This window comes from Mycteria americana, unplaced genomic scaffold, assembly GCF_035582795.1.
Source record: "Mycteria americana isolate JAX WOST 10 ecotype Jacksonville Zoo and Gardens unplaced genomic scaffold, USCA_MyAme_1.0 Scaffold_38, whole genome shotgun sequence".
Classification (NCBI taxonomy): domain Eukaryota; kingdom Metazoa; phylum Chordata; class Aves; order Ciconiiformes; family Ciconiidae; genus Mycteria; species Mycteria americana.
In genome coordinates, this window is record NW_027445625.1 from 2,019,163 (window position 1) to 2,044,722 (window position 25,560).

General features: G+C 51.4%; 2 protein-coding genes across 2 annotated transcripts; one reads left to right on the top strand and one right to left on the bottom strand.

Annotated features, from left to right (window-relative positions):
• Positions 1-5,133: 5,133 nt before the first annotated feature.
• Positions 5,134-9,170, top strand: LOC142403541 (olfactory receptor 14A16-like). Its single transcript, XM_075489794.1, has 3 exons — positions 5,134-5,279; positions 5,768-5,959; positions 8,210-9,170. The coding sequence occupies exons 1-3, from the start codon at positions 5,134-5,136 to the stop codon at positions 9,168-9,170; spliced, it is 1,299 nt and encodes a 432-aa protein (XP_075345909.1).
• Positions 9,171-24,642: 15,472 nt separating this feature from the next.
• On the bottom strand, positions 24,643-25,560 carry LOC142403542 (olfactory receptor 14C36-like). The gene has a single exon (XM_075489795.1). It carries the CDS (start codon positions 25,558-25,560, stop codon positions 24,643-24,645), a length of 918 nt encoding a protein of 305 aa, XP_075345910.1.

Below are 25,560 nucleotides of genomic sequence, written 5' to 3' on the forward strand. Positions count from 1 at the left end.
CCACCACAACCAAGATCTCTGTCCTCTCAGCTCTCAATGCTGTCACTGCCACCAAGAGCCATGAGGGGACACCATTGCCTTACAGCCCCATGGCCTGGTTGCCTCCTCATCCCCCACAGAGTTCAGGCAGTCCGAGGGTCGTCCTGCACTCGTCATCGCACACCCCCACATCGCACTGCTCCATGAAGAGCCCTGAGCAACGCATGAGGAGCAGGATCTCCCTTCCACGTCCCAGGGATGGGAGCTTGCCCGTCCTTCTTGATGAGACACACCAAGGGCTCACGTATGTCCTGGTTTTGGCTGGGATAGAGTTAATCTTCTTCCTAGTAGCTCCTATAGTGCTGTATTTTGGATTTTAGTATGAGAATAATGTTGATAACACGCTGATGTTTTAGGTGTTGCTAAGCGGTGTTTACACTGGTCAAGGACTTTTCAGCTCCCCATGCTCTGCTGGGTGCACAAGAAACTGGGAGGGGGCACAGCCAGGACAGTTGATCCAAACCGACCGAAGGGCTATTCCATACCATATGACGTCATGCTCAGTATAGAAACTGGGGGGCGTTGGCCGGGGAGTGGCGATCGCTGCTCAGGACTGGCTGGGCGTCGGTCGGTGGGTGGTGAGTGGTTGCATCACTTATTTTTTTTTTCCCCGGGTTCTGTTCCTCTCTCTCTCTTTTGATGTTTGCCTTTTCATTACAATTTATTATTATTATTGATATATATACTTTTTCTTTCTCCCAATTATTGAACTGCGCTTGTCTCGACCCACGAGTTTTCCTCGTTTTGCCCTTCCGATTCTCTCCCCCATCCCACCGGGGAGGGAGGGTGAGCGAGCGGCTGGGTGGTGCTTAGCTGCCGACTGGGGCTCAACCGTGACAAAGTGACATCAGAGCCACCTGCATGGTGCCTTTGTCACCTGTAACCAGTGCTGACCCCTTTGCAGTCCAAGGCAGCCCCCAGGGAGGGGTACCGCCGCCCGTGCTTCCCTTCATGGCTTCATCGGTGATGGCCCTCAGGGGGCCACTGACACCCTCAGAACCTTGGAGATTTTAATCAAATTTTAAACACTTCTTCAGCAGCTTGTTCAATCTTCCTTCGGTACCTGCAGTTCAGGAACTTGGCATCAGAGGGCTCAGGGAAATGCAAATGCCCGAACACGCCATGGCTCTCTGCAGCTTCCTTTAATTCCTCCATTCTTCTGCGGTTCATGAGAGAGATGTCAGGAGTAGAGTCTAAAAGACAAGATTTGAAGACGAAATAACACTTGAAAAAGGGTTATGCTTTTCCCACTTCTCTTTATTTTCCTGCTGACAGAATAAACAATATCACCAATCTCCACTTCATATTGATCCAGAGTCTCTCATGATGAAGTATGAATACGTCGGACAAGCAAGACCCTTTCTGGCAGACGCTGCAGAGACACTCTTCATCCCACCACCCCCATCACCCCCCACTCTGCCATTTCTCTGCCTGCTCACCGCAGACTTACATCACTCATGTTAAAATCGAAGCTTTTCCCACTCCGTTTGGAGCTGAATGTCTCAAAATCACTTCCCATCTGCTTTCTTTAGAGAATTGGCTGCAGACAGCCACAGCATTTCTCTTCATTAACAAAAACAAAAACACAACTAAAAAGGAAAAGAGTAGTTCGGGAAAGAATAAATGACATTCCTCAGCTGTCTATCAAGTTCAAGTTGCCTCCATTCAATTCCACTTCTACTTTTGAGGGGAAAATCTTCCCTGAGGTTAGTAGGAAAGGACCGAGAGAAAGGCGGTGAAGGAGTTGGCCGAAGAGATGGTCAGGCGACAGGAGCAGCAGCTTGAAACTGCCTGAAGCTCAAAGCAGCACCCGGGTACTTGGGAGGGGTCTGAGTGAATGGAGAGTAACGGGAGGAGGAAACTGGAAGGACACTGGAAAATGCATATGTGCCGAGAGTCTGCTGAGAAGATGACGGGAGAAATGCTCAGTTTAATCAGGACATGTGGAAATACCTAAAAGATTCGTGAGATTCTCTAGACTCCATTGTGGAGAGAGTAGTGGTCAAGCAAGTGCTGGGAAGATCAAGGTTTCTTCTCCTGAGAGCAGCACCCGTCCGGGAAAGTTTCATGATGGCAACACAGGAAAACATGATTTCTCTACTAAAAGTATTGCAACATTTCAGCTGATGAAAATGTTCCCGCACTATGTAAATGTGGAGAAAATTTCCTCATCTTTGCAGGCCGAGCTCAGTTCCTGACCAGAAGCCTCCAGTGCCACTTGAGGAGGTCCTGGTGTGCCTGACAGACTCACCAGGGACTGGTGGTGACCACAAGGGGCCGTGGGAGACCAGGACCCTCCCATTGAAACTGCAGAGGGAGGGGACACCAGGCATCGGTGCTCCTCCAACTCAATCCACCCTGATTGCCAAAAGTGTTCTTAAAAAAAAAAAAAACCATAAAAAAGAAAAGAAAAAAACCCAAACGCAAACCAAACAGGCCCTCCTGCCCCACCATAGGACAAATATTTTGAAAGAAATCAAGAGGGAGTATAAGAGCATAAGGAAGTTTAAAATATGGAAAGTGCAATAATAGCTATCTTTTGCTTTATGTTTTTATATTTTTTTTTTTTCTATTTGCTTAGTTTCCAGTTCACCACGTCCCTCCAAGCCCAACCAGCCCATCATTCCTATACCCATCAACTTAGTCAACCATGCAGAATGCACTGTCCTAACTCGTGATCCCAGAGGACGTGCTAAGGGACACACTCTCAACCAAACTGGGGCTAAGCAGCCTTTAGTTCCCCAGCTCATCTTCTGGGATTTCCTGAAACATGCTCGCAATATTTGCTTTTCGTCAGTCTTCAGAAAGTTCCCCTGATCTCCCTGACCTTTCAGAGATGATGATGAGTGACACCACTGTGACACTGGCCTGCTCTCTCATCACCCGTGGAGGCAGCCCCTCTGGTGCCCTCGACCGTTCAGGGCTGAGTTTGCTCAAGTAACCCCTGACCTGACCCCCTTCCACTGCTGGTTGTTGTCCTTGGGTTCTGCCACCAGGTACAAAGGCCTTGAAGACCTTGCTGGGAAAGACTGAGACCAAGAGGACGCAGAGGATGTCAGACCTCTCTGCATCTACTCTCCCTGAATTCAGAAGTGGCCCCGCATTATCCGTGTTTATTTTTTTACTCTTACTGAAGTAGCAGCACCTTAATGGTCCCCTTGGACTCCCTTGCAAGGGTCATCTCTAGGGAAGCTGTGGGGTTCCTAAAGCCATTCCTATTTCTGAATTCCTCCACCTGAAGTGAGTCTCTGCATCCACCTCCTGGATGCTTCCATTAACCATGGAGCTTCCTGATGAGTTCCCTCTTCACCCAAGCTGCTCTTGTGAGCTATGCACTCACCACTGCTCTTCCTGGGTGATTCTGTCATTAAAGACAAGCTGTACTGAGTTGTGCTGCCCTTCACTGCTGCCCACGGGATCGCCATTAAACCCCCCCTGAATAGGCCCAAGTCTTCCCCTCTGAGGTCTGACACCTGCACTCTGCTCCTCTCCTTCCTCATTCTGCTCAGGAGCTGGACCCCCCTCTTTCATGGTCACCACAGCCAAGGATGACACTGGTTTTCACATCCCTGACCAGCACTTCATGGTTTGCAGGGACCTGATGCAGGTGAGCATCATCTATGTTGATGCAGCTGGTGACTTTCCTAAGAAATTGCTCCCACCTCCTCCACAAACCCCTTGGTCTATTTTGACAGTGCTGGGTTCCCCCTCCAATGAACATCAGGGCAATTAACGTCCCCAGAAAGAGCCCCAGCTCACTCATCTGGAGACTTCCTTGACTTGCTTAAATAAGATCTTGTCCACCTCCTGCCCTTGATTGCAGGTTCTTGATCTCCCACCACCAGGTCGCCCTAACTGGCCCCTCCTCTGATCCTCACCCACAAGGGCTCACCCAACCTCCTGACTCTCCCAGCAAGGAGCTCCATACATCCAAGCAGCTCCTTCACACAGAAAGTCTTCCTCTTCTGATGCTCCCAGCCTGTGTCTCGTGAAGAACCTTTATCCATCCATTGCAGCACACGAGCTGTGTGAGGCGTCCCCCTGTGCCTCAGAAGTTGTTCCATCAATGTCACAGCTTGTGACAGACCATGGGGGTTCAGCTCCTCCTGTCTTTTCCCAGGCAGAGGACAGTGTTGCACACCTGGGCTGCAGCCCCTGAGCTGTGGCTCCAGGGCCATGCTCAGACTTGTCATGGTGAACAGTGGTACCAAGCACCCAAGAGTCCTTGTACACAAAAGCTTTGCTTCATGGCAGAGACATGCTGGAGCGGAAGGCAGATGGTGTTGTAAGAAAGAAATGAGGGGCTCGAGAAGAGAGCAATCCCTGCTGTGCCCAAGGTCAGAGAGAAACAGGGCTGGGCTGTGCAGCCCTGGCAGGAGAGGGCATTGCTGTGGGGGGGGTCTCTGGAGCCCTGCAGTGCCTTTGGTGGAGAGAAGCACTGATCTCCTGGAAGGACAAGGTGCTGCTGAAAGTGTCCTTGGGTGGGGACATCCTGTGATCCAGGCACACTCTAAATTCCTTGGACTCTTTGAAGACCTTATCTTCAAGAGGGTAAGTCAAGTATGGGGGAGAAGAGAACCAGCAGAAGCTGAGAATGTAGGCCCACAAGTGCAGACCCCAGTGCAATGTGCTTCTTATTCATGCAGTGCCTTGCATCTCTGGATAGAGATGGGACAGAGCTGGCCTCACGGCAGGGGTGGGAATCAGTCACTTTCACCCAAGCACCGAATTCATCTGAGATGCCACCTGGGGTGTCTGTCACGCACCCGCTCTGGGTGGACATGGCTTTCCTGTAGGTCCTGTGCTGTCCCTGCCAGCCACAGGCAGTTTGGGTGGAGAGCCTTGGCCTCTCGCATGGCACTACAGGCCTGTATTTGGGCATTCAATGAGCAGCTGCCCTGCGTTAGGTTAGGCTAGGTGGGGATGTGTGAGACAGCTCTCGTTACAGACAAGGGACAGCTAGTAAATGCAGCTAAAGGAGGGGAGAAAGAGAAAGACTTCACTCTCCCTCTGCCCCATAACTGCATTAGTCAGGTGAACACCTCTAGAGGTGGCCCTGAACAGCGTGGGTAGGGACAGGTGGTGATGTCCTAAATGTGGGCAATTGCCGTCATTTCAGCGGGCTTCCTCACCAGGCTGCAGGATGATGCCCCCAGATGTTTCCCACACCAGGTGTTTGTGTGTGAACTCCTGGTCTCCATCTCCATCACTGACCATGGGACCATAGACAAGGGGTGCAGGTGCCTGTTTTTAACAGGCGCCATTACTGAAGCAGGAGGCATCTCACCTCCTGTGGGTTTGTGGCAGGCATGGGAGGGAGCTGAGGTCCCTTCCAGCCCCAGGACTGCAAATGCAGGATGAGATGCCTCCATGGACGCAGCTGTTTCCCTTCCCTGCGCATGGGCAAAGGACATCCCTCCCTGCCAGTGTCCAGGTGTCCTCTCTAATGCTGGGACAAGGAAGGGCGATTCTCAGACCTACGTGTGTCTCTGAGAGGAGAAAGGGCACTGCTGGAAAGAAACGCCTCTGCAGAGGTGAGACAGGCAACATGGGTGATTACTTGAGTGTCTTTGCAAGTAGGTTCCTGGAGAGCCCCAGGGCTCAGCAGGGCTCTGGGAAAAGGAGTAGGGCAGAGAGAGACTGAAGGCAGTCTGGAGTGGGAGGACAGAGGAGAGCTCAAAGGGAAGGAATCGTGACAGCCCCTGACACGGTAAGTCTCTTGGTGCAGGGCAATGCAGCTGCGGTTCCTGGAAGGCTCTCCTAAAGCTATCACAGCCTACAGCCTCCGAGATCTGTGCGGAGGAGTGCCAGTGCAGGGGCTCCTGTTAGACAAGTGTGAAGGGGTGAAGGCAGGGTGTGCAGCCAGAGCTGCCCAGGGCATTTCAGAGGGGACTTTTCCAGAGGAAGATCAAGGCAGGGGGTACCTTACAGGTACAGAGCTTTCCTAAGTCTATGCTTTCCATTTCCTGCTGTTGCAAGGAAATGGGAAAAGGCGCTGCTGTGTTTGGAGAGGGAGACTGAGAGTCCTGAGCTGCTGCACTGGGAGATCAGTAGGTCTGGTAGGAGCCAAGGAAACTGCTTTCACCCACTCCTCTACCTCCAGAGAGCACCAGCATCACCTCTGTTGTCCTCATCAGGGTTTGTCTGACCTGCTCCTTACTGCCTGCAAATGGGGAGTTCCTCTCGAGAGTGCCTGAAACTGGGAGGTTTCTTCAGGTCAGGGCTGAGCAGACAGTAGTTGGTGCTGGGGTCTGTGATCCCTGACAGGGAAAACCTTGAGGGTAGAGAAACATTTCCCGGCAGGGATAGCTGCAGGCAGCAGGCACGTGGGCAGAGAGCTATAGGAAACTGCAAGCAGCAATGTCACGGGAGGGAGAATTTGGCAAGCTGCGGGTCATGCCCTCCAACGCAGCCCCCTTCCTCTGAGCAAGACCCCCGGTCTCGTCTCCCACCCAGCAGAGCCTCTGCCCTCAGGGCTGTGTGGTGCAGGGCAGGAGTTGCCTCCTCTGCAGCCGGAGCTCTGGCACAGCAGAGCTGCATCTCTCCTGACACGTGGCCACTTCCCTCTGCAGAGCCAAGGGGCTGAGAGCGACTGCCCTGGGATTTTGCTAGCTGGGAGGTGCTGTGCTCTGCTGGGGAAGGAGAAGGCTTTCCTGATTTTAGGAAAGGGGATTTTAGGATGAGAATAATAGTGATAACACGCTGCTTCCCTGCTCTCCAGGTGCACAAAAACCTGGGAGGGGGCACAGCCAGGATAGTTGATCCAAACTGGCCAAAGGGCTATTCCATACCATATGACGTCATGCTCAGTACATAAACTGGGGGGAGTTGGCCAGGGGGTAGTGATCACTGCTCGGGGACTGGCTGGGCGTTGGTCGGTGTGTGGTGAGTGGTTGTGTCACTGTTTTTTTATTTCCCTGGGCTTTTGTTCCTTTCTTGCTCGCTAGTTTTTTTCCTTCTCATTACAATTTATTATTATTAATTTTTGTTGTTGTTGTTCCAATTCTTAAACTGTTCTTATCTCAACCCACAAGTTTTCTTACTTTTGCTCTTCCGATTCCCTCCCCCATCCCTCTGAGGGGGGAGGGTGAGCGATCGGCTGTGTGGTACTTAATTGCCGACTGGGGTTCAACCACGACACTGCTCTTGGGGTCCCTGGCAATAAGAGTGGTGGTGTGGCACAAGGGGTGGGGGTGTTGGGTGCCTGCTCTGACGCTGCCCTGGAGGGCGCTGCCCTGGAGGTGTTTCCGTGGGACCAAGGTGTCCAAGGCCTCTCTTCATTTTCCAGGCTCGAGACACTGCAGTCAGTGGCTGGGCAATGAGACACTGCTTCCCTTAGCAGACATCACCTTAAGACACCAGGTTCTGCTGGACAGGGAGTGCTGGGGGGCTGTGAGCATCAGCCCAGAAGGGCATTGCTCTCCTGTAGGACCTTGGAGATGTCCGAGAGCACCTGATCTGCCCATGTGGATCAGCATCCTTGTCCTGGCCTCTTCATCCTGCGTGGCATAGCTGTGCTAGAAAGGAGAGGTGTTTTGAAATCTGCACCTTGAAAAGATCCCCTCTGCTCCCAGTCCAGTCCAGTTGCTTTTTCAGAACAACCTCTGTGTGTAGTCCTCCTCCAGCAGAGAGCGGTGCAAGCACAGAGCAGCTGGGCACCAGGCTGATGGACAGAGCAGCCGCCTGGATGGGAGCACTGACGCAGCTTTACACTGAGAGCAACGGGGCAACGGAGGAATTTGACCCTTTCCAAGAACATTTCCCAGGTGGGATGGGGGTCTCTGAATACTAACACACAGTGTAACGAGACACATGTGCTGCACCTCATCTCCCACCTTCCTCTGTGGAAGAAAGCGTCCTTCTGAGCTTTTTACCCTCTGCTATAGTGCAGCCCAGGGATCCCCTCCCCAGGACCCCTCCCTCCAAACACACTGGGTGTTGCTGCCTCCATGTGTCATGGCTGTAAAGCAGGGCTGACCCTTAAGGAGCCCATGGGTAGAGGGCACTGCTCTGCACAGCACACTCAGCCACCACAAACCAGAGCTGAAGCCTTGGAGATGCACAACAGTCCCCCAGGAAAGAGAAGCACCCTTAGGTATTTCACAGTGAAGGAATGGAATTTTGCTCAGAGAGGCTTGTCTGAATTTTTCTCTTTTATCTCCTTTGGCAGTTTCCATGCCCAGAACAGGCAGATGTCCAATGGCAGCTCCATCAATGAGTTCGTCCTCCTGGCATTCACAGACACACGGGAGCTGCAGCTCTTGCACTTCTGGCTCTTCCTGGGCATCTACCTGGCTGCCCTCCTGGGCAATGGCCTCATCATTGCCGCCGTAGCCTTCGACCGCCGCCTCCACACCCCCATGTACTTCTTCCTGCTCAACCTCTCCCTCCTCGACCTGGGCTCCATCTCCACCACTCTCCCCAAAGCCATGGCCAATTCCCTGTGGGACACCAGGGCCATCTCCTACTTGGGATGTGCTGCACAGGTCTTTTTCTTTGTCTTCTTGATTGGAGGAGAGTATTGTCTTCTCACTGTCATGGCCTACGACCGCTACGTTGCCATCTGCAAACCCCTGCACTACGGGACCCTCCTGGGCAGCAGAGCTTGTGTCCGCATGGCAGCAGCTGCCTGGGGCAGTGGGTTTCTCAATTCCCTCCTGCACCCTGCCAATACATTTTCACTACCACTCTGCCAAGGTAAAGTCCTTGACCAGTTCTTCTGTGAAGTCCCTGAGATTCTTAATGTCTCTTGCTCAGACTCAGGCTACCTCAGGGAAGTTGGGCTTATTGTGGTTAGTGCCTGTTTAGTCTTTGGATGTTTTGTTTTCATTGTGCTGTCCTATGTGCAGATCTTCAGGGCCGTGCTGAGGATCCCCTCTGAGCAGGGACGGCACAAAGCCTTTTCCACGTGCCTCCCTCACATGGCCGTGGTCTCCCTGTTTGTCAGCACTTTAATGTTTGCCTACCTGAAGCCCCGCTCCATCTCCTCCCCATCCCTGGACCTGGTTGTGTCAGTTCTGTACTCGGTGGTGCCTCCAGCAGTGAACCCTCTCATCTACAGCATGAGGAACCAGGAGCTCAAGGATGCCCTATGGAAACTGGCCCAAGGGACGCTGTTTCACCGACAATAACCTGCCTTCATTTCTCTGCACATTTCCCAGAACTTCTCTTAGGCCAGGAGTCTGCTTTTCCCTCTTGTGATAATCCTGCTTATAGATAATTTTCTGTGTTTATTCTCCATGCCCTGAGGTTTGATCCTGTTGTGTCTGACCCTTGCACAACACTGTGTGAAATGTGGGATGCCCAATAGCAGCTCTTGAATAAAAACGCATCTCCCAGGTGCAGTGCCTGAAGGCTGGGCTTGTCCTCCAAAGTTGCTGCCAGGAAAATGGCTGAGGAATTGGTCTTTAAAAGAGTCTGTTCTCCATGTGTTCTCATTGGTTTGGGACTTAAGCTCATGATACCATTGAGTTCCACAGGACCAAATGTTCTGGATTTAAAAGCACTCTTCTTGGTGTCTAGTGGCCGGGGACACACTCCATGAGCTCCCCATTATCTCCTTAGGTTTCTTCATGTAAGACAGGACTGATAGCATATACAAGTCTCAAAAATTAATTTGGAGGGGTGAGGAGCAGAGAGGCTGGGGACTCATCACGTGCCCTGGGTTTGGAATGAATGGAGAATTAGAAGGTGGAACACCTTCTGTTAAGTCCACCAAAGTGGAGCACTAAATCAATTTACCCATGAACAAGGACTCTGCAGTGCCATGGGAGTCAGTGGGGACTCAGCAGGCAGAGGGATGGGGAGACTGGAGAGATGCAGGAGCCCCCTGAGGAACCCCAGCACGAGGACTATTGTGCTGTCCTGGGGAGTGGGGCTGGTGGGAGCAGCAGAGTGGGCAAATTCAGTCAGGACTGGGGATCACGTACAATATGAATTCAGGAGAGCCAGAGAGTGCCTAGCCTCCATTTCCTCATGCTCTCAGGGCCAGCACTATCCCTGGGGCTGATGGGAAGACTGAACCCCCCTCTCTGCCCTCCAGAGCTGCTGTGCCCTTCAGAAGGGTGGGGCCACGGGGTGAGGGCCCAGAGCTCTGTAGCACCTTGCAGTGTGCGCTGCTGTGGGACCAGCCCAGGTTGGGCTGCTCTGCTGGGCTTGGCTGGTGTGAGGGCAAGGATGGTGGTGAGAGCTGGGAAGAGGCTGGCTGGGCTGGAAAGAGTCCAGGAGAGGAAAACACCAGTGTAGAGCTAAGCTGTGAGAGTGTGCAGGGTGGGCGCACACAGCAGGGTGCTCACAGTAGACAATCGGGTGTCATCGTGAAGGAATCAAGGAATCCCCAAATCTGCAAAAGAGAGGGGTCCAGTCTGTGCCATGTTCCCAGAACAGCCTGGGAAAGTTGTCCGGGGAAAACTATCCCAGATGAGTCCCACACTTTAGCCATTTCCGTGTCTGGTCATACACCCCAGCCCTGAGGAGAGACGTTTGCTGCATGGTCACCTCTGTCCTCCTCTGGGGCTCAGTGCCATGCAACTCCACTGCCATTATTAATAAAAAGGGAACCAGTTTGCTAATGACACTTGTTACACACAAGTCCCATAGCTCTTGCCACAGCTGGTCTCTCAGCCAAGCCCATTTTTAGACAGCTGCAGCTAGATCAGGTGCTCAATGCCTTGTCTCAAGAAATATTGAAAATGTCCATTTGGCTACCAACTGGCTTGTTTCCTTGCTCCACTGTTTTATTCTGAAAGTTTCTAAAAAACCCAGCTCTCTCAGCCTCTCCTTGTCCATAATGTGCTCCAGCACTCAACCATCCTTCTGGCCTCTGCAGGACTCGCTCCAGTCTGTGTAGTGTCTTCCTTGTGCTGTGGAGCCCCACAGTGGACACAGCCGTCCTGATGTGGTCCTGTGCTGGGTTAAACTTGGCCAGCAGCCAGGCACCCACCCAGCTGCTCACTCACTCCTGCTGACTCAACAGGACAAAGGGAGAAAATAAATCAGAAAGCACATGGATCACGATAAAGTAAAGGAGATCTGTTACCAATTACTGTCACGGGCAAAGACGTGTTGACTTGCCGAGGATCAATTTAATTTGTTACCAATTAAAAACTATCTGGATTGTGAGAAACAATGACAAAAATATGAAAGACCATTCTCCTCATACTGTCTCCCAGGCTCAAATTCCTCCATTGCTCCCAAGTCATCTACTGACCCCAGTCCCAATTGGAGCAGAGGGGATGGTGAAGAGGGGGTTAACAGTCAGTACAGAACATCTCTGCCGCTTCTTCCTCCTCACACTTCTCCCCTGCTCCAGTGTTGGTCCTCTCCATGGGATCCCACCATATTTGTGATCAAGGTGATGTGTTGTTCAATTCTTTCTGTCTTACTTTTCCCCTTTATACTCACAGAATCACGGAAATGTTGAGATTGGAAGGGACCTGTAGAAACCATCTTGTTCAGCACCCCAGCTGAGGCAGGTTCAGCTAGAGCAGGTTGCTCAGCACGTTGTCTAGGTCGCTTTGGAATATGTGCATTTATGGAGACTCCACAAACTCTGTAGGCAACCTTTTCCAGTGTTTGACCACCTTCACAGCCAAAAAGTGTTTTCCTGGTTTCAGATGGGATTTTATATACATTAATAAGATCCTTCCAAACATTTTCTTCTCCAGATTGAACAGTTCTATATCTCTCAGCCTTTCCTCCTATGAAAGGTGCTGCAGTCCCTTAAGCCAGCTTTGTGGCCCTTTCCTAGACTTGCCTTAGCAGGTCAACAACTTTTGTGCACTGGGAAGCCCAGCACTGGACACAGAGCTCCAGATGTGGCCTCAGCAGCGCTGAGAAGAGGGGAAGGATCACCTCCCTCCACCCGTCAGCAATGCTTTATTTAATGTAAGAGGCTGTTGCCCTTTTCTGCAAGAGTGCACTGTTTGCTCATGCTCAGCTTGTTGTCCTCTTGCATCCAAGGGTTTCTCTGCAGAGCTGCTGTCTAGCCAGTTGTCACGTTTTAACGCCAGCTGGCAAGTAAGCACCACACAGCCGCTCGCTCACTCCCCCCTGGTTGGATGGGGGAGAGAATCAGAAGAATAAAAGTCAGAAAACCCATGGGTTGAGATGAAGACCGTTTAATAGGTAAAGCAAAACCTGTGCACTCAACTAAAGCAGAACAAGGAATTCATTCACTCCTTCCCGTTGGCAGGCAGCTGTTCAGCCATCTCCAGGAAAGCAGGGCTCCATCACACGTAATGGTTACTTGGGAAGACAAATGCCATCACTCTGAAAGTTCCCCCCTTCCTTCTTCTTCCCCCAGCTTTTAATTGCTGAGCGTGATGTTACGTGGTCTGGAGTATCCCTTTGGTCAGTTGGGGTCAGCTGTCCCGGCTGTGTCCCCTCCCAACTTCTTGAGATCCCACAACCTACTTATTGGAGGGGTGGGGTGAGAAGCAGAAAAGCCCTTGACTCTGTGTAAGCACTGCTCAGCAATAACAAACACATCCCTATACTATCAACACTGTTTCTAGCACAAATCCAAACCATAGCCCCATCCTAGCTACTGTGAAGAAAAGTAACTCTACCCCAGCCAAATCCAGCACACCGGTCAGCCCCCAGTATGATACCCACAGTGGGGCTGGATCACAGGCTGTCCTCCCCCAGGGACTTTCTCAGCAGCACCTTGTCCTTCGTGGAGATCGGCTTCACCTGTCACAGGCCCCACAGTGCTGCAGGGTCACCTGGGACAGCAAAGCCCTCTCCTGCCAGGGCTGCACACCCAGGCCTGTTTCTCTCTGGCCTTGGGGACTGCAGCTTTTGCTCTCTTTGTGGGAACCTCATTCCTCAGTATGTTGCCAGCTGACCTCCACTCCAGCATGGCTCTGCTGGGAAGCAAAGCCTTTCCACACAAGGGATCCCATCTCTGGGTACCAGGTTTCCATGTGACAAGTCTGCCCTTGGCCCTGGTGCCACGTCTCAGGTGCTGCAGCCCAAATGGGCACCAAAGTCCACAGCCTGGGCCACAGACAGGAAGAGCCCCGTGTGCCATCGCAGAGCTGTGCCATGAGTGGAATAAGAGCTGAGGTGGGGAAGGACAGCTCCCACAGCTTTTGTGGTAAAGGAGATAGACATCTTTAGAAGAGACTGACAGAGAAGATGAGAAGTGGGGGATGCCTTGTGTGATGTCAGGGAAGCTCAGATGTATGGAGGGTTGCTATGGGACACCTGACAGGTTAGATGGTGGCTTCTGTGTGGTTCAGCTTCTAAATGGGCCACCCATTCTTCTGCTCACCTGGGTCTGCTACTCCCAAAGGAGGAAGAGCTGGTCAAGGATGGGAAGACCAGTGTCAGCCTTGGCCGTAGTGATAATGAAATGGTGGTCTGCCAGATCCGCAGGGACATGGGGAAGGAGAGTAGCAGAGAGCAGACCCTGGACATCAGGGAATGAGAATTTGGCCTATTGAGGGCACTGGCAGGTGGGGTCTCATATGGCAGTGTCAGGGCCCTGAGAGCATCCATAGGCCTTCATGGCCCTGAGCAGCATCACCTGGGGCCTCCACCTGCATCTCTGTCCATGGGCCCAGGAGACCATTGAAGCCCAGGCCTGAGCTTAAGATCCAGCTTGATCTATACTGTATGGATACTGGTCTTCAGATACAGCCATAGACACAGCCTTGCCTGTCCATGGACCTTGTTGATTTGCACTTGCAGAGTCACTCCCCAGCTTGATTCTTTACGGGGGGTACAATGGAATGACACCATGGCCCTCCAAGTGCCAGACCCCAGCTGATTCACAGAGGCCTAGGGCCTTTCTGCTGCCTTTCTTCCCATCGCTTGGTCAGGTTTAGGGAGGAGAGGAAGGAAAAGCAGGTGAGGTTTCTGGGTGCCAGTGATTGCAATGGGGAGTAGAGCCCTCACGTGTGAAATGATCTAAAGGCTATACTAGTTCAAAACTGTTGTGTTCAGCTCTTTTCTTGGAGGCCTTAAATCTTCGGCAGGAACCCAGAAATGCTGAGATCTCTCCACCTTCCCCTCTTTTAGCAATCAAGTTGATCGTACCCAAGTCAGAGGATTTCTTTCAATTCTGTTTCCAGCCTAAAGCACCCCATGGTCTGGAGATATGCCAGGAAACTTACAGAAGGAACCCACTCCTCTGGACAGGAAGGTGGATGTTCCCAGGAATCTCAGGAGGCATGGTGTACTGATAGCTGTGTTCAGGGAGCTGGTCAAATGCCTCATCTCCATTTCTGTTCTGGTGGCCTAGATGCCTGGTTCATGTGTAAACTCTCTCTAGAGATGCTGACATTTACTGAGCAACCTGGTCTGACCTCAGAGATTGCTCTGCTTTTTGCTGGGCGTTGGATTTCAGACGTCCTGAGCTCCCTTTCTGCCTGAATTGCCCTACGAGCATATGATGTAGAGACCCTCACCTCCAGCTGAATCTCTTCTCATTGGGCACTTGCGCAAGGCCTACGCTCCTGGAAAGACTGATGGGAAAGAGACTGCTGCGGGTCTCTTGCCCAGCCTCCAGGCTGGCTGTGACTTTGCGGATCCAAGAGGATCTCCAAAGCAGGAGATCACAGCAATGCTCCTGCTAGTCCATGTTATTTTTCCTAAGGCTCAGCCCAAAGCTCCCAAGAGGCACTTTGTGGCTATTGCCCCTGTCATTTCATTGGCCGCTGCAGAACAGAGCTTGGCTCTGTTATTGCTGCGTGGAGGTGTAGGCTCTTAACTAGGTTGCCCCATGCCTCCTTCAGCAGGCTAGAGAGGCCCACTTCCCTCACACTGTCCTCACAACTCATGCTTTAGCTCCCTAGCTCCACCTTGGCAGACCTCCTCTGGACCCTCTCCAGTTTCTCCACATTCCTTTTGAAATGGGAGGCCCACTGGCTCATATGGCATCATCATGGTGATCGGGCCCCTCTCCTCAGGGCACTCCTTAGCTGGCCATGTCTCTACCCATGCTCCTGCATGGAGTTGTGGTGCACCTCATAGGTTGAGATAAAAACAGATAGTAGGTGGAAAAAAAAAAAAGGATAAAACCAATCATAGACCAAAACCAACAGGCAACACAAAGGCAATCACTTCCCACCTCCCACCAGCAGAATGATGCCCAGGCGGTCTCCCAGCAACAGACACCTTGAACAACAAAAATCTCCACCTCCTTCTTCCTCTGCCCCAGCTTTTATTGCTGAGCATGACATCATACGGTATGGAATATCCCTCTGGTCACTTGGGGTCAGCTGTCCTGGCTGTGTCCCCCCTACCAAAATCTTGCCCACCCCCAGCCTACTCACTGGGAGGGAGCAGAGTGAGAACCTGAGAAGGCCTTGACGCTGTGCAAACGCTGCTCAGCAATAGCCAAAACACGGCTGTGTTACCAACACTGTTGTAGGCACAAATGCAAAACATGGCACCATGGGGGCTGCCACGACGGAAGTTAACCCCTGCCCAGCCAGACCCAGTACACTTGAACTGGGGGTGCAGAAATGGACACAGTAGTGTACTGGTGGTCTAAGAAGTGATGAGCAGAGGGAGACAATCACTTCCCTCACTCCTTTGGCCAGGGTCCTCCTTATACACTCCAGGACACTGCTGGCCTTCTTTGCCACCAGGTGGCACTGGATCGTGTGGATCACTGCTGGAACGTGTTCTGCCTTCCCCAACACCACCAGTGCCTTTTCCGCAGAGCTGCTCCCCAGTAAGGCAGCGCCCAGACCCTGCCACTGCAGAGTCTTAGTCTATCCCAGGCGCAGGATCTGGCCATTGTCCTTCTATTTCATGAAGGTCCTGACAGGACAGTGCTTCTGCCTGTCAGGTTGCTCCTGAAGGCAATCCCAAGGCACAGGAATCGTCCTCCCAGTTTAGTGCCCTCGACAAACTTGCTGAGCCTTGCCTCCTCCAGGACATGGATACAGGTGTTAAACGGCAAATGGCCCAGGAGAGTCCTCTGTGCTGCCCCACAATGCCCCACTATGTCCCAGTGGCCTCCAGCTAGGGTATGACCCCTTCACCACAGCTCCCTCAGCCCCATCATCCAACTGGTGTTTTGCTCAACTGCTTGTCTATCCCTCCAGACTGTAATGGCCTAAGATGGGTACAAGAATATTGAGGGAGACCATGCCAGAAGTCTTGCTGCAGCAGAGGTAAATGCCATCCACTGTTCTCCCGTCGTACACAAATGGAGTTACTTCATCATGAAACCAATCAGGTTGGCGAGGCATGATTTACCCTTGCAAAGTCCATGCTCATGCTCTTCTCTTTCACGTGCCCAGGAATGTCACCCACGAGGAGTCATTCAATGGATCACCCAAGCGAGGCTGTACAGCCTGTGGTTCCCTGGCTTGCACTGTTGGCCGTATTCAAAGATGAGTGCAACAGTGGTTTCTCCTCACCCACAAGACACCTCGACCAATTCCATGTCCTTTGAAAACGAATACTCAAAGAAATATTGATCTTGCCCTGTAACTTCATGACCACTCCTCTGCTCGTTACACCGTGTATTTAGTTTCTCTACTCTTTCATATACTTTCGCCTGTGCTGATCCAATGACCATTTGTAATGTCATCTTTGCAGATGCAGACTGCCCATACAAAGGCCCTTTCCATTGTTCTCCATTTGTCTCCTCCCCTTAATCTTTGTTCATTCAGATACCTCTCACTTATGCAACTGCTTTAAGCTTCAAGGAGTTAAGAGCTTGCCTGTCTTTCAGTAGTCTAATGGTCTCTTCAGCCAACACTTTAGTTATGCTCATATCTATCTTTTTCTATCTCTCTCTCTCTAAGACATTTCTGATAAGATTATCCCTTGTAGAGACGCGACCTCATTAGAGGCAGCTTATACTTAGCATGTGGTTACGGAGTGTATTTTATTGTTTAGGAAAACTGATCATGCTTTCATTTTCCTTCCTTACGAATAGGAAAATTTCGTCTGTGCCTGTGTGCAGCCAGTTCTCGAAGGAGAGAATGTGGGCAATGGTGCAATGGGGCTGTAACATCCAGCTACAGAGATCAGTGGAGAAGTTTGATGCAAAGAAGAGTGATGTGAGTCCCAGATGGCCACTGTCAGAAATGGTGAACTTTGGGAGGTGAGGAGCAAAGTTCTCCATGCAGTGTGAGACCTCAAGGGACTGCTTTTCCTACCTGTCCAGACCTCCTGAGGAGACACCCTGCATTGATATCACTTGGAGAATGCTCCTATCACCTCTTCTCTAAATTGAAACTGATAAAAAATATCCTTTAAAAGAAAAAAAAAAACCATTTTTATTAGATGCACTTTGATATCTTCCTCTTTAACTACACTATGAAACCTCTCTAATTACCTGAACAAATCTTGAAGACTTGAAGGAAATTACAGGAAGAGACGTGGCTCGTTAGGGCTTTCTCTGTTTTAATGAGCCCCATGGTGCATTTGGTGCTGAGTCCATGAACCTCCGATCCTGAGGGAAGATTGAACAAACTGCTCAAGAAGTCAGAAGCAAAACTCAAAGTACCTTGAAGCATTAATGGGCCCCACTGAGGGCCATTACTGACAAAGCCTCCCCATGGCCTTGTTAGAGCAGAGAACTGGAGGCCATGATTGCAGGTAGGCACAGGCACTGTGCAGGCAGCTGTAATGCTGAGGAAAGCCTTGGTTTCTTTTAGGAAGCAGAAAGGCCAAGCCCTGACCCCCAGGCCCTGGGAAGGCAGACCCTGTCCCTCACACGTGGCTCAGGGCTCTTCCTGGGGGCAGTAGGGTGTGAGAGTGAGCAACGCCAAGTGTAGGAGAATTCTATGACCCCTCCCAGCCTCCCAAAGAAGGGGCAAGGACAAAACAAGGTCCAGAGCCTCAAAAGAAAGTTTCTCCTGGTAGGTCTCAGTGGTACAGGCAACTGCCTTAGCCAAGGGGCCAAAGCCCTTGGTCCTGTTGAGCCTTTCAGCTTTGACAGAGCCCTTAGTCATCTCTGCTGCAGGCTGTCCTACGCTGTCCCATGCCTGCACCTCTTTCCCTTCAGGCTGTAGACACCCATCTTGCTTTCCCACCTAGCTCTCACCCCAGCATTTCTATACCTTCACTGACGTCTCTCCACCCTCACTGCCTTTTGCTTGAAACACAAAGCCATGGGCTGATCCAGACTCCCTCTGGTGACCTCTTACACCACAAGGATACTCTTTGAGTGAGGCTTCTTTTTCCTTGCATCCACTCTGAACCTTCCAAGCTGCACTTTGTGGAGGTTACCTTCTCTTCCCACTACCAAGAAAAGCTCCCTTATCTTGGAAAGCACCCTTCAAGTAGTTGCAGGCTACTACTATAGAGCCCTGAGCCTCTACTTCACCAGGCTAAAGAAGCCCAGGTCTCTCATCTTCTCCACAGAGGCCCCAAACCCCATCCTGGTAGATCTCCTCTAGAACCTCTCCAATTCCTCCTCATTCCTCCAGACTCGGGAGCCCCACACCTACACACACTAGTCCAGATGTGGCTACACCAGTGCTGAGGTGAGGGGGATGATGATAACTCTCTTGCCTGGGTGGCCACGCTCCTCCTAATGCAGCCCTATCTGCAGGTGGCCTCATTAACTTTGAGCATGGCTCAAACTGCTCAACACTGGCTCATATGGCATCCCTTGGAAGGCCAGGCCCTTCTCCTCAGGGTCACTGCTGAGCTGTACAGGTCCCAGCCTGCCCTCATGTTTGGGATTATTCTGCCCCCAAGAAAGGACTCACACATTCTCCTTGTAAAACTTCATGAGGCTTCTATTGCCAAATCTGAGAGTTTCTCAAGGTCCCCCTGGAGTGAAGCTCTGTTTGGACAGCTTTTAATGTGTTCGTACAGATGGCCCACCAGATTTGTGGTGCCTCTGGTACCTTCAGATTTGTGGAAGCCTTCTCTTCTCCTAGCATTGCACCTTTGCACAAAAGGCGGACAACGGCATCCTGGGCTGCGTTAGGAAGAGCAATGCCGAAGGGTTCATAGAGGTGATTCTTCCTCTCTACTCAGCCCTGCTACAATTTGTCTTGCTCACTTCCCTCAGGGTTTTCTACTACACCACCTCACTCACACTGCAGCCAGAGCTACCCTCCACATCTTCCACCACTCCTGCCTTGTCTTCTCGTGAAAAACATATCCAGGAGAGCACTGTCACCATGCCGGGTCAGGGATCACCTGCCACCTTCCCTGTAAACTGAGGTCTTCTAGCAGAGGTCCATGGTCTTCAAAGTCCCCAGTGATTACCAGGGCCTAAAATTGTGTCCCTTCCTCCAGCTGCCTAGAGGACAACCCATCCTCTTCCCAGCCTTCCTCGGGCAGCTCAGTGGTCCTGACCAGAAGACCATTGTACTCCAAGAAGTCAGTGATCCACATAACAGTAAACCTGAGTAGACCCAGGCCTGTGCTGTGCTGTGCCCTATGTACAGCCTGGCCTTCAGGCTGTGTTGTGCAGATGATAGTCAAGCTGGGTTGCAGAATAAATTTGATTGCACTGAGAAGTCTGCAGGAAGCTCCACCTGATAGCAGGGATGAGGCCAACTGCATGTCCTTACCTATCTCTAAACCTGCCACATTTTGGGGGCAGTAGAAATGGTGACTTGGATTTTTTTCCTTCTAAGGAAACACTGCAAGTGATCACAGGAGCAAAAGGGGCTGACCCTTCTACAGACGGGATCTGCAAGACTTGCTGCACCAGCTGACTAGACAGAAGTCGCCTCACCATGCTCTTCCAAGCCACCTGCCTGCTGCTGGCCTTTCAGCTTCTCGGATAAACACAACCAAACCCTGTGCGTACTGCTGTCCCATCAGGTACTCAGGCAGAAGGGTCGTGACAACCATACCCAAGGCCTCTTCCTGGATGGACCTACCAGGTACTTAGGGAAAGGGATTCCCACAGTCCTGTGGCCAGCCAGGTGCCTTGAGCAGATCATCCTGAGTGCCATCACACTGCATATAGAGGATAACCAAGGGATCAAGCCCAGCCAGCATGGGTTTAGGAAAGGCAGGTCCTGCTTGACCAACCTGATCTCCTTCTATGACAAGGTGACCCGCCTAGTGGATGAGGGAAAGGCTGTGGCTGTTGTCTATCTAGACTTCAGTAAAGCCTTTGACAAGGTTTCCCACAGCATTCTCCTGGAGAAACTGGCTGCTCATGGCTTGGACGGGTGTACTCTTCGCTGGGTAAAGAACTGGCTGGATGGCCGGGCCCAAAGAGTGGTGGTGAATGGAGTTTACTCCAGTTGGCAGCCGGTCACAAGCGGTGTGCCCCAGGGGAGAACTGTGTTGGGGCCAGTTCTGTTTAACATCTTTATCAATGATGTGGAGGAAGGGATCGAGTGCACCCTCAGTAAGTTTGCAGATGACACCAAGTTGTGCGGGAGTGTTGATCTGCTTGAGGGGAGGAAGGCTCTGCAGAGGGACCTGGACAGGCTGGATCGATGGGCCGAGGTCAATTGTATGAGGTTCAACAAAGCCAAGTGCAAGGTCCTGCACTTGGGTAACAGCAACCCTATGCAACTCTACAGGCTTGGGGAAGAGTGGCTGGAAAGCTGCCAGGCAGAAAAGGACCTGGGGGTGTTGTTTGACATCCGGCTGAATATGAGCCAGCAGTGTGCCCAGGTGGCCAAGAAAGCCAATGGCATCCTGACTTGTATCAAAAATAGTGTGGCCAGCAGGACTAGGGAAGTGATTGTGCCCCTGTACTCGGCATTGGTAGAGGCCGCACCTCGAATGCTGTGTTCGGTTTTAGGCCCTTCACTACAAGAGAGACATTGAGGGGCTGGAGCGAGTCCAGAGAAGGGTAATGAAGCTGGTGAAGGGTCTGGAGCACAAGGCTGATGGGGAGCATCTGATGGAACTGGGGTTGCTCAGACTGGACCAAAGGAGGCTGAGGGGAGACTTTATCGCTCTCTACAACTGCCTGAAAGGAGGCTGTAGAGAGGTGGGGTCGGTCTCTTCTCCCAGGTAACAAGTGATAGGACAAGAGGAAATGGCCTCAAGTTGCGCCAGGGGAGGTTTAGACTGGATATTAGGAAATTTTAGTTCACTGAAAGGGTTATCAAAGATTGGATCAGGCTGCCCAGTGAAGTGGTTGAGTCGCCATCCCTGGAAGCATTTAAGAGACGCTTGGATGAGGTGCTTAGGGACATGGTGTCGTGGTGGTCTTGGTAGTGTTACGTTTACGGCTGGACCTGATGATCAAAAAGGTCTTTTCCAACCTATACGATTCTGTGATTCTGTGATTCTGTGATTCTGTGATTCTGCTGCTCTGTCAGAGACACTGGCAGATGTGAGCCTAAGAGCACATAGCCCAACCATGAGTCAAGGGCTGACCTATCAGCTAGTGCAGAAAGAAGTGACCTCACAGCCCTTTCCCAGCCATGTTCCTGCTGCTGGCCTATCAAGTCCAGAGAAAGATGTGACCTCACCACCACCTTCACAGTCTTGTGCCTCCTGCTGGCCCATGAGATCCTGAAGCACATGTGACCTCATCATAGCATTCCCACCATCTCCTCCTTGTGGCCTACGAGCTGGTCAGGAGCATGTAACGTCACACTCCTCTTCCAACACCACGGGGCTGCTCTGGGACCTCACGATCCCTGCCCTGCCTTCAAGGGGCCAAACAGCTTAAGTTAGGGTTAGGAGAGGGGACGAAGATGAGGGGGTTAGAGCATGGGAAGGAGGGCCGTGGGGGTTAGGTGTTCAGGTTAGGCCTTAGGGGATAGAGCTCGCCTTTCAGGCTTAGGGATTGGCAAAGGCTTAGAGGGAGGGTTTGGTGTTCTTCTGAGGGTGCCTGGTTCGTGTTGAGGGTATGAGCTGGCTTTGTGGGTTAGGGGGTTTTTCAGGGCTGGGCTGAGGGCTGTGGTGAAGTCTAACATTTGAATACTAGGGATAAGGACTAGGGATGAGGATGATCAATAGGGTAAGAGTAAGAGGGGTTCTGGGTTCTGGCTTTGGTTTAGAGGTAAGGCTGAGGTTAGGGATTAGAGTAATTGATTCCTGTCAGGTTGAAGGGTGCAATGTAGGGGTAGGGTTAGGACTCAAGGTTATTAGTTAGAAATACAGCAAAGGCCTCACAGGAATGTTTTCACATCAGTTTCACAGTGGCACCAAAATTACCTGAACTCCTCTTTCCTCTTCAAGATCTTTCATGTCTGTTGGCCAAACTCCTCTTCCCTCCACCAAATCTCCCATCTCCCTTGTCCCAGCTACTTTGTCCTCCCCAGACGCTTTGTCTTGTTTGGGTCAGGCAGGATTGTAATGGCTGTCAAGACCTCCAAGTATCTGTCTCCACACTGCTGGCCAGTCAGAAGTGACCTCACAGCCAGCATCCAAGGGGACACGATATGCTGCTGTGCTGGAGAGGTCCCTGCTCAGCCACCCCAGCAGCACTGAAGGCAGGCCATGCCCTCCACCACCCCTGACGTACCCTGCCTGCATACCAGCTCATGCTCCAGAAGGGCTCCCATAACTCCTGGGACACATTTCCCACATGGGCGCTTTGGCTACCCCACAGCATCCTGGAGGCAGTGGCCACCTCTGTGTGGATGATTGAATCAAGCCCTCAATGCAGATTTTAGGACAAACTTGAAAACTCTGCAGAAAAGAACTCAATGTAATAGCTGAAAAAGTCTTTGTTTCCAGCATTGCTAAGTTTTTTATGAATTTCAATTTTTTAAAATTATTTCGTATTAACAGCACCAAGGGTGTGTACTAGCAAGCTGATTATGCTCTCTTCCCTAGCTAAAAAGTTTTATGCAGCCATTTATCACAGTGATTTTTTTACCAATATTTCAAATGGAGAAACATCGCTCAGAAGAACTACTGTATTTATATTGGCACATGTTACCTCTCTACTTCTGCCTCTGTCTTTTTTCATAGACTCATAGAATCATTTAGGTTGGAAAAGACCTTTAAGATCATCGAGTCCAACCGTCAACCTAACACTACCAAGACCACCACTACACCATGTCCCTAAGCACCTCATCCAAATGTATTTTAAATACTTCCAGGGATGGTGACTCAACCACTTCCCTGGGCAGCCTGTTCCAATGCTTGATAATGCTTTCAGCGAAGAAATCTTTCCTAATATCCAATCTAAACCTCCCCTGGAACAACCTGAGGCCAGTTCCTCTCGTCCTGTCACTTGTTACTTGGGAAAAGAGATTGAGACACCCCCATCACTACAACCTCCTCTCAGGTAGTTGTAGGGAGAGGTAAGCTCTCCCCTCAGCCTCCTTTTCTCCAGACTAAACAACCCCAGTTCCCTCAGCCGTTCCTCATCAGACTTGTGCTCTTGAGCTTCGTTGCCCTTATTTGGACATGTTCTAGCACCTCAATGCCTTTTTGTCGTGAGGGGCCCAAACCTGAACAAAGTATTTGAGGTGCAGCTTCACCAGTGCCAAGTACAGGGGGACGATCGCTGCCCTACTCCTCCTGGCCACGCTATTTCTGATACAAGCCAGGATGCTATTCACCTTCTTGGTCACCTGGGCATGCTGCCGGCACATATTCAGCTGGCTGTCGACCAACACCCCGAGGTCTTATTCTGCCAGGCAGCTTTCCAGCCACTCTCCCCCAAGCCTGTAGAGTTGCATGGGGTTGTTGTGACCCAGGTGCAGGACCCAGCACTGAGCCTTGTTGAACCTCATACAATTGGCTTTGGCCCATCAATCCAGCCTGTCCAGATCCCTCTGTAGAGCCTTCCTACCCTCAAGCAGATCAACGCTCCTGCCCAACTTGTGTCATCTGCAAACTTACTGCTGGTGCACTCAATCCCCTCATCCAGATTATTGGTAATGATATTAAACAGAACTGTCCCCAGTACTGAGCCCTGGGGAACACCGCTTGTGACCGGCCACCACCTGGGTTTAACTCCATTCACAACTCTTTGGGCCTGGCCATTCAGCCAGTTTTTTAGCCAGTGAACAGTAGGCCTGTCCAAGCCATGACTAGCCAAGATTTATTGGATTTGCAAGGGACCTCAGGGATGCTGGAATATCATCACCCTCATGCCATGGCTTTCTGCATGTGTCACTCTCATGTGGCGTCCTGTTGTAATGCACAGCTTTTGCAGGCTTTGAGGAGGGCCTGTTCTGTCCCGCTTGCAACCACTGGGATGCCACTGTGGAGAAAATAGGACTATCATCTCAAGTTGCAGGAGACCTTATAGCTTACACAGGCCTAAGGACACAGCAGGAGAGTGTGGAAGTGAGGAGAGACCAGCACGGAGAAGATCACGTCCTGATGCGGTCCATGGCCATGGCTCCAGGGAAGCAGCAGCCCTGACTCCAAGGTGGAAGTGCCCCACCAGGCAGCAGAGGCAGCTCTGAGGGCCACCGGGCTGCTCCTCCCTGTGGCATCTGGACTTCTGGCTCCTTAACCGCTTCTGCATTCTGGTGCTGTGTCCTCAGCTCCAGAAAGGTTTGCTGGATTCTTTATTTATGCAAGGAGACTGGTTCCTTAGATATATTAGGATAGTTCCTCAGAAAAAAACATGTTGAATGTCAAGAAGAAGCGGGATGTATAATACTATTTCATTGTAATTAATATTATCACACCTATAAAAAAAGAATGTAAAATAAAGAAAAGAACACAAGATAGTCCTGCCTTTTCCTGAGATACCCTGGGAGTCATATAAAGAGGATGGATACCTTAATGATGTTGAAACAGTATGTGTTCAAACAGTTTCTTCAGGGCATCCTTGAGCTCCTTGTTCCTCATGCTGTAGATGAGGGGGTTCACTGCTGGAGGCACCACCGAGTACAGAACTGACACCACCAGATCCAGGGACGGGGAGGAGATGGAGCGGGGCTTCAGGTAGGCAAACGTTAAAGTGCTGACAAACAGGGAGAGCACGGCCAGGTGAGGGAGGCACGTGGAAAAGGCTTTGTGCCGTCCTTGCTCAGAGGGGATCCTCAGCACGGCCCTGAAGATCTGCACATAGGACAGCACAATGAAAACAAAACATCCAAAAGCTAAACAGGCACTAACAACAAGAAGGCAAATTTCCCTGAGGTAGGCGTCTGAGCAGGAGAGCTTGAGGATCTGGGGGACTTCACAAAAGAACTGGTCTACAGCATTGCCCTTGCAGAGGGGTATTGAAAATGTGTTGGCAGTGTGCAGCAGAGCATAGGGAAAAACAGTGCCCCAGGCAGCTGCTGCCATTTTGGCACAAGCTCTACTTCCCAGGAGGGTCCCGTAGTGCAGGGGTTTGCAGATGGCAATGTAGCGGTCGTAGGCCATGACTGTGAGAAGATAAAACTCTGCTGAAATGAAAAAGACAAACAGAAAGACTTGGGCAGCACATCCTGCATAGGAAATGGCCCTGGTGTCCCACAGGCAATTGGCCATGGCTTGGGGGACAGTGGTGGAGATGGAGCCCAGGTCGAGGAAGTAGTACATGGGGGTGTGGAGGCGGTGGTCACAGGCTATGGCGGCAATGATGAGGCTGTTGCCCAGGAGGGCAGCCAGGTAGATGCCCAGGAAGAGCCAGAAGTGCAAGAGCTGCAGCTCCCTCGTGTCTGCAAGCACCACCAGGAGGAACTCAGTAATGGAGTTGTTGTTGGACAT

Excerpts from the sequence above, each read along its gene's own strand:
- LOC142403541 (XM_075489794.1), top strand. The coding sequence starts at position 5,134 with ATGTGGGCAATTGCCGTCATTTCAGCGGGCTTCCTCACCAGGCTGCAG. Across the intron at positions 5,280-5,767 it reads ACCATAGACAAGGGGTGCAG|GGCAATGCAGCTGCGGTTCC; the intron begins GTGCCTGTTTTT and ends CTCTTGGTGCAG. Across the intron at positions 5,960-8,209 it reads GAGGAAGATCAAGGCAGGGG|TTTCCATGCCCAGAACAGGC; the intron begins GTACCTTACAGG and ends CTCCTTTGGCAG.
- LOC142403542 (XM_075489795.1), bottom strand. The coding sequence starts at position 25,560 with ATGTCCAACAACAACTCCATTACTGAGTTCCTCCTGGTGGTGCTTGCA.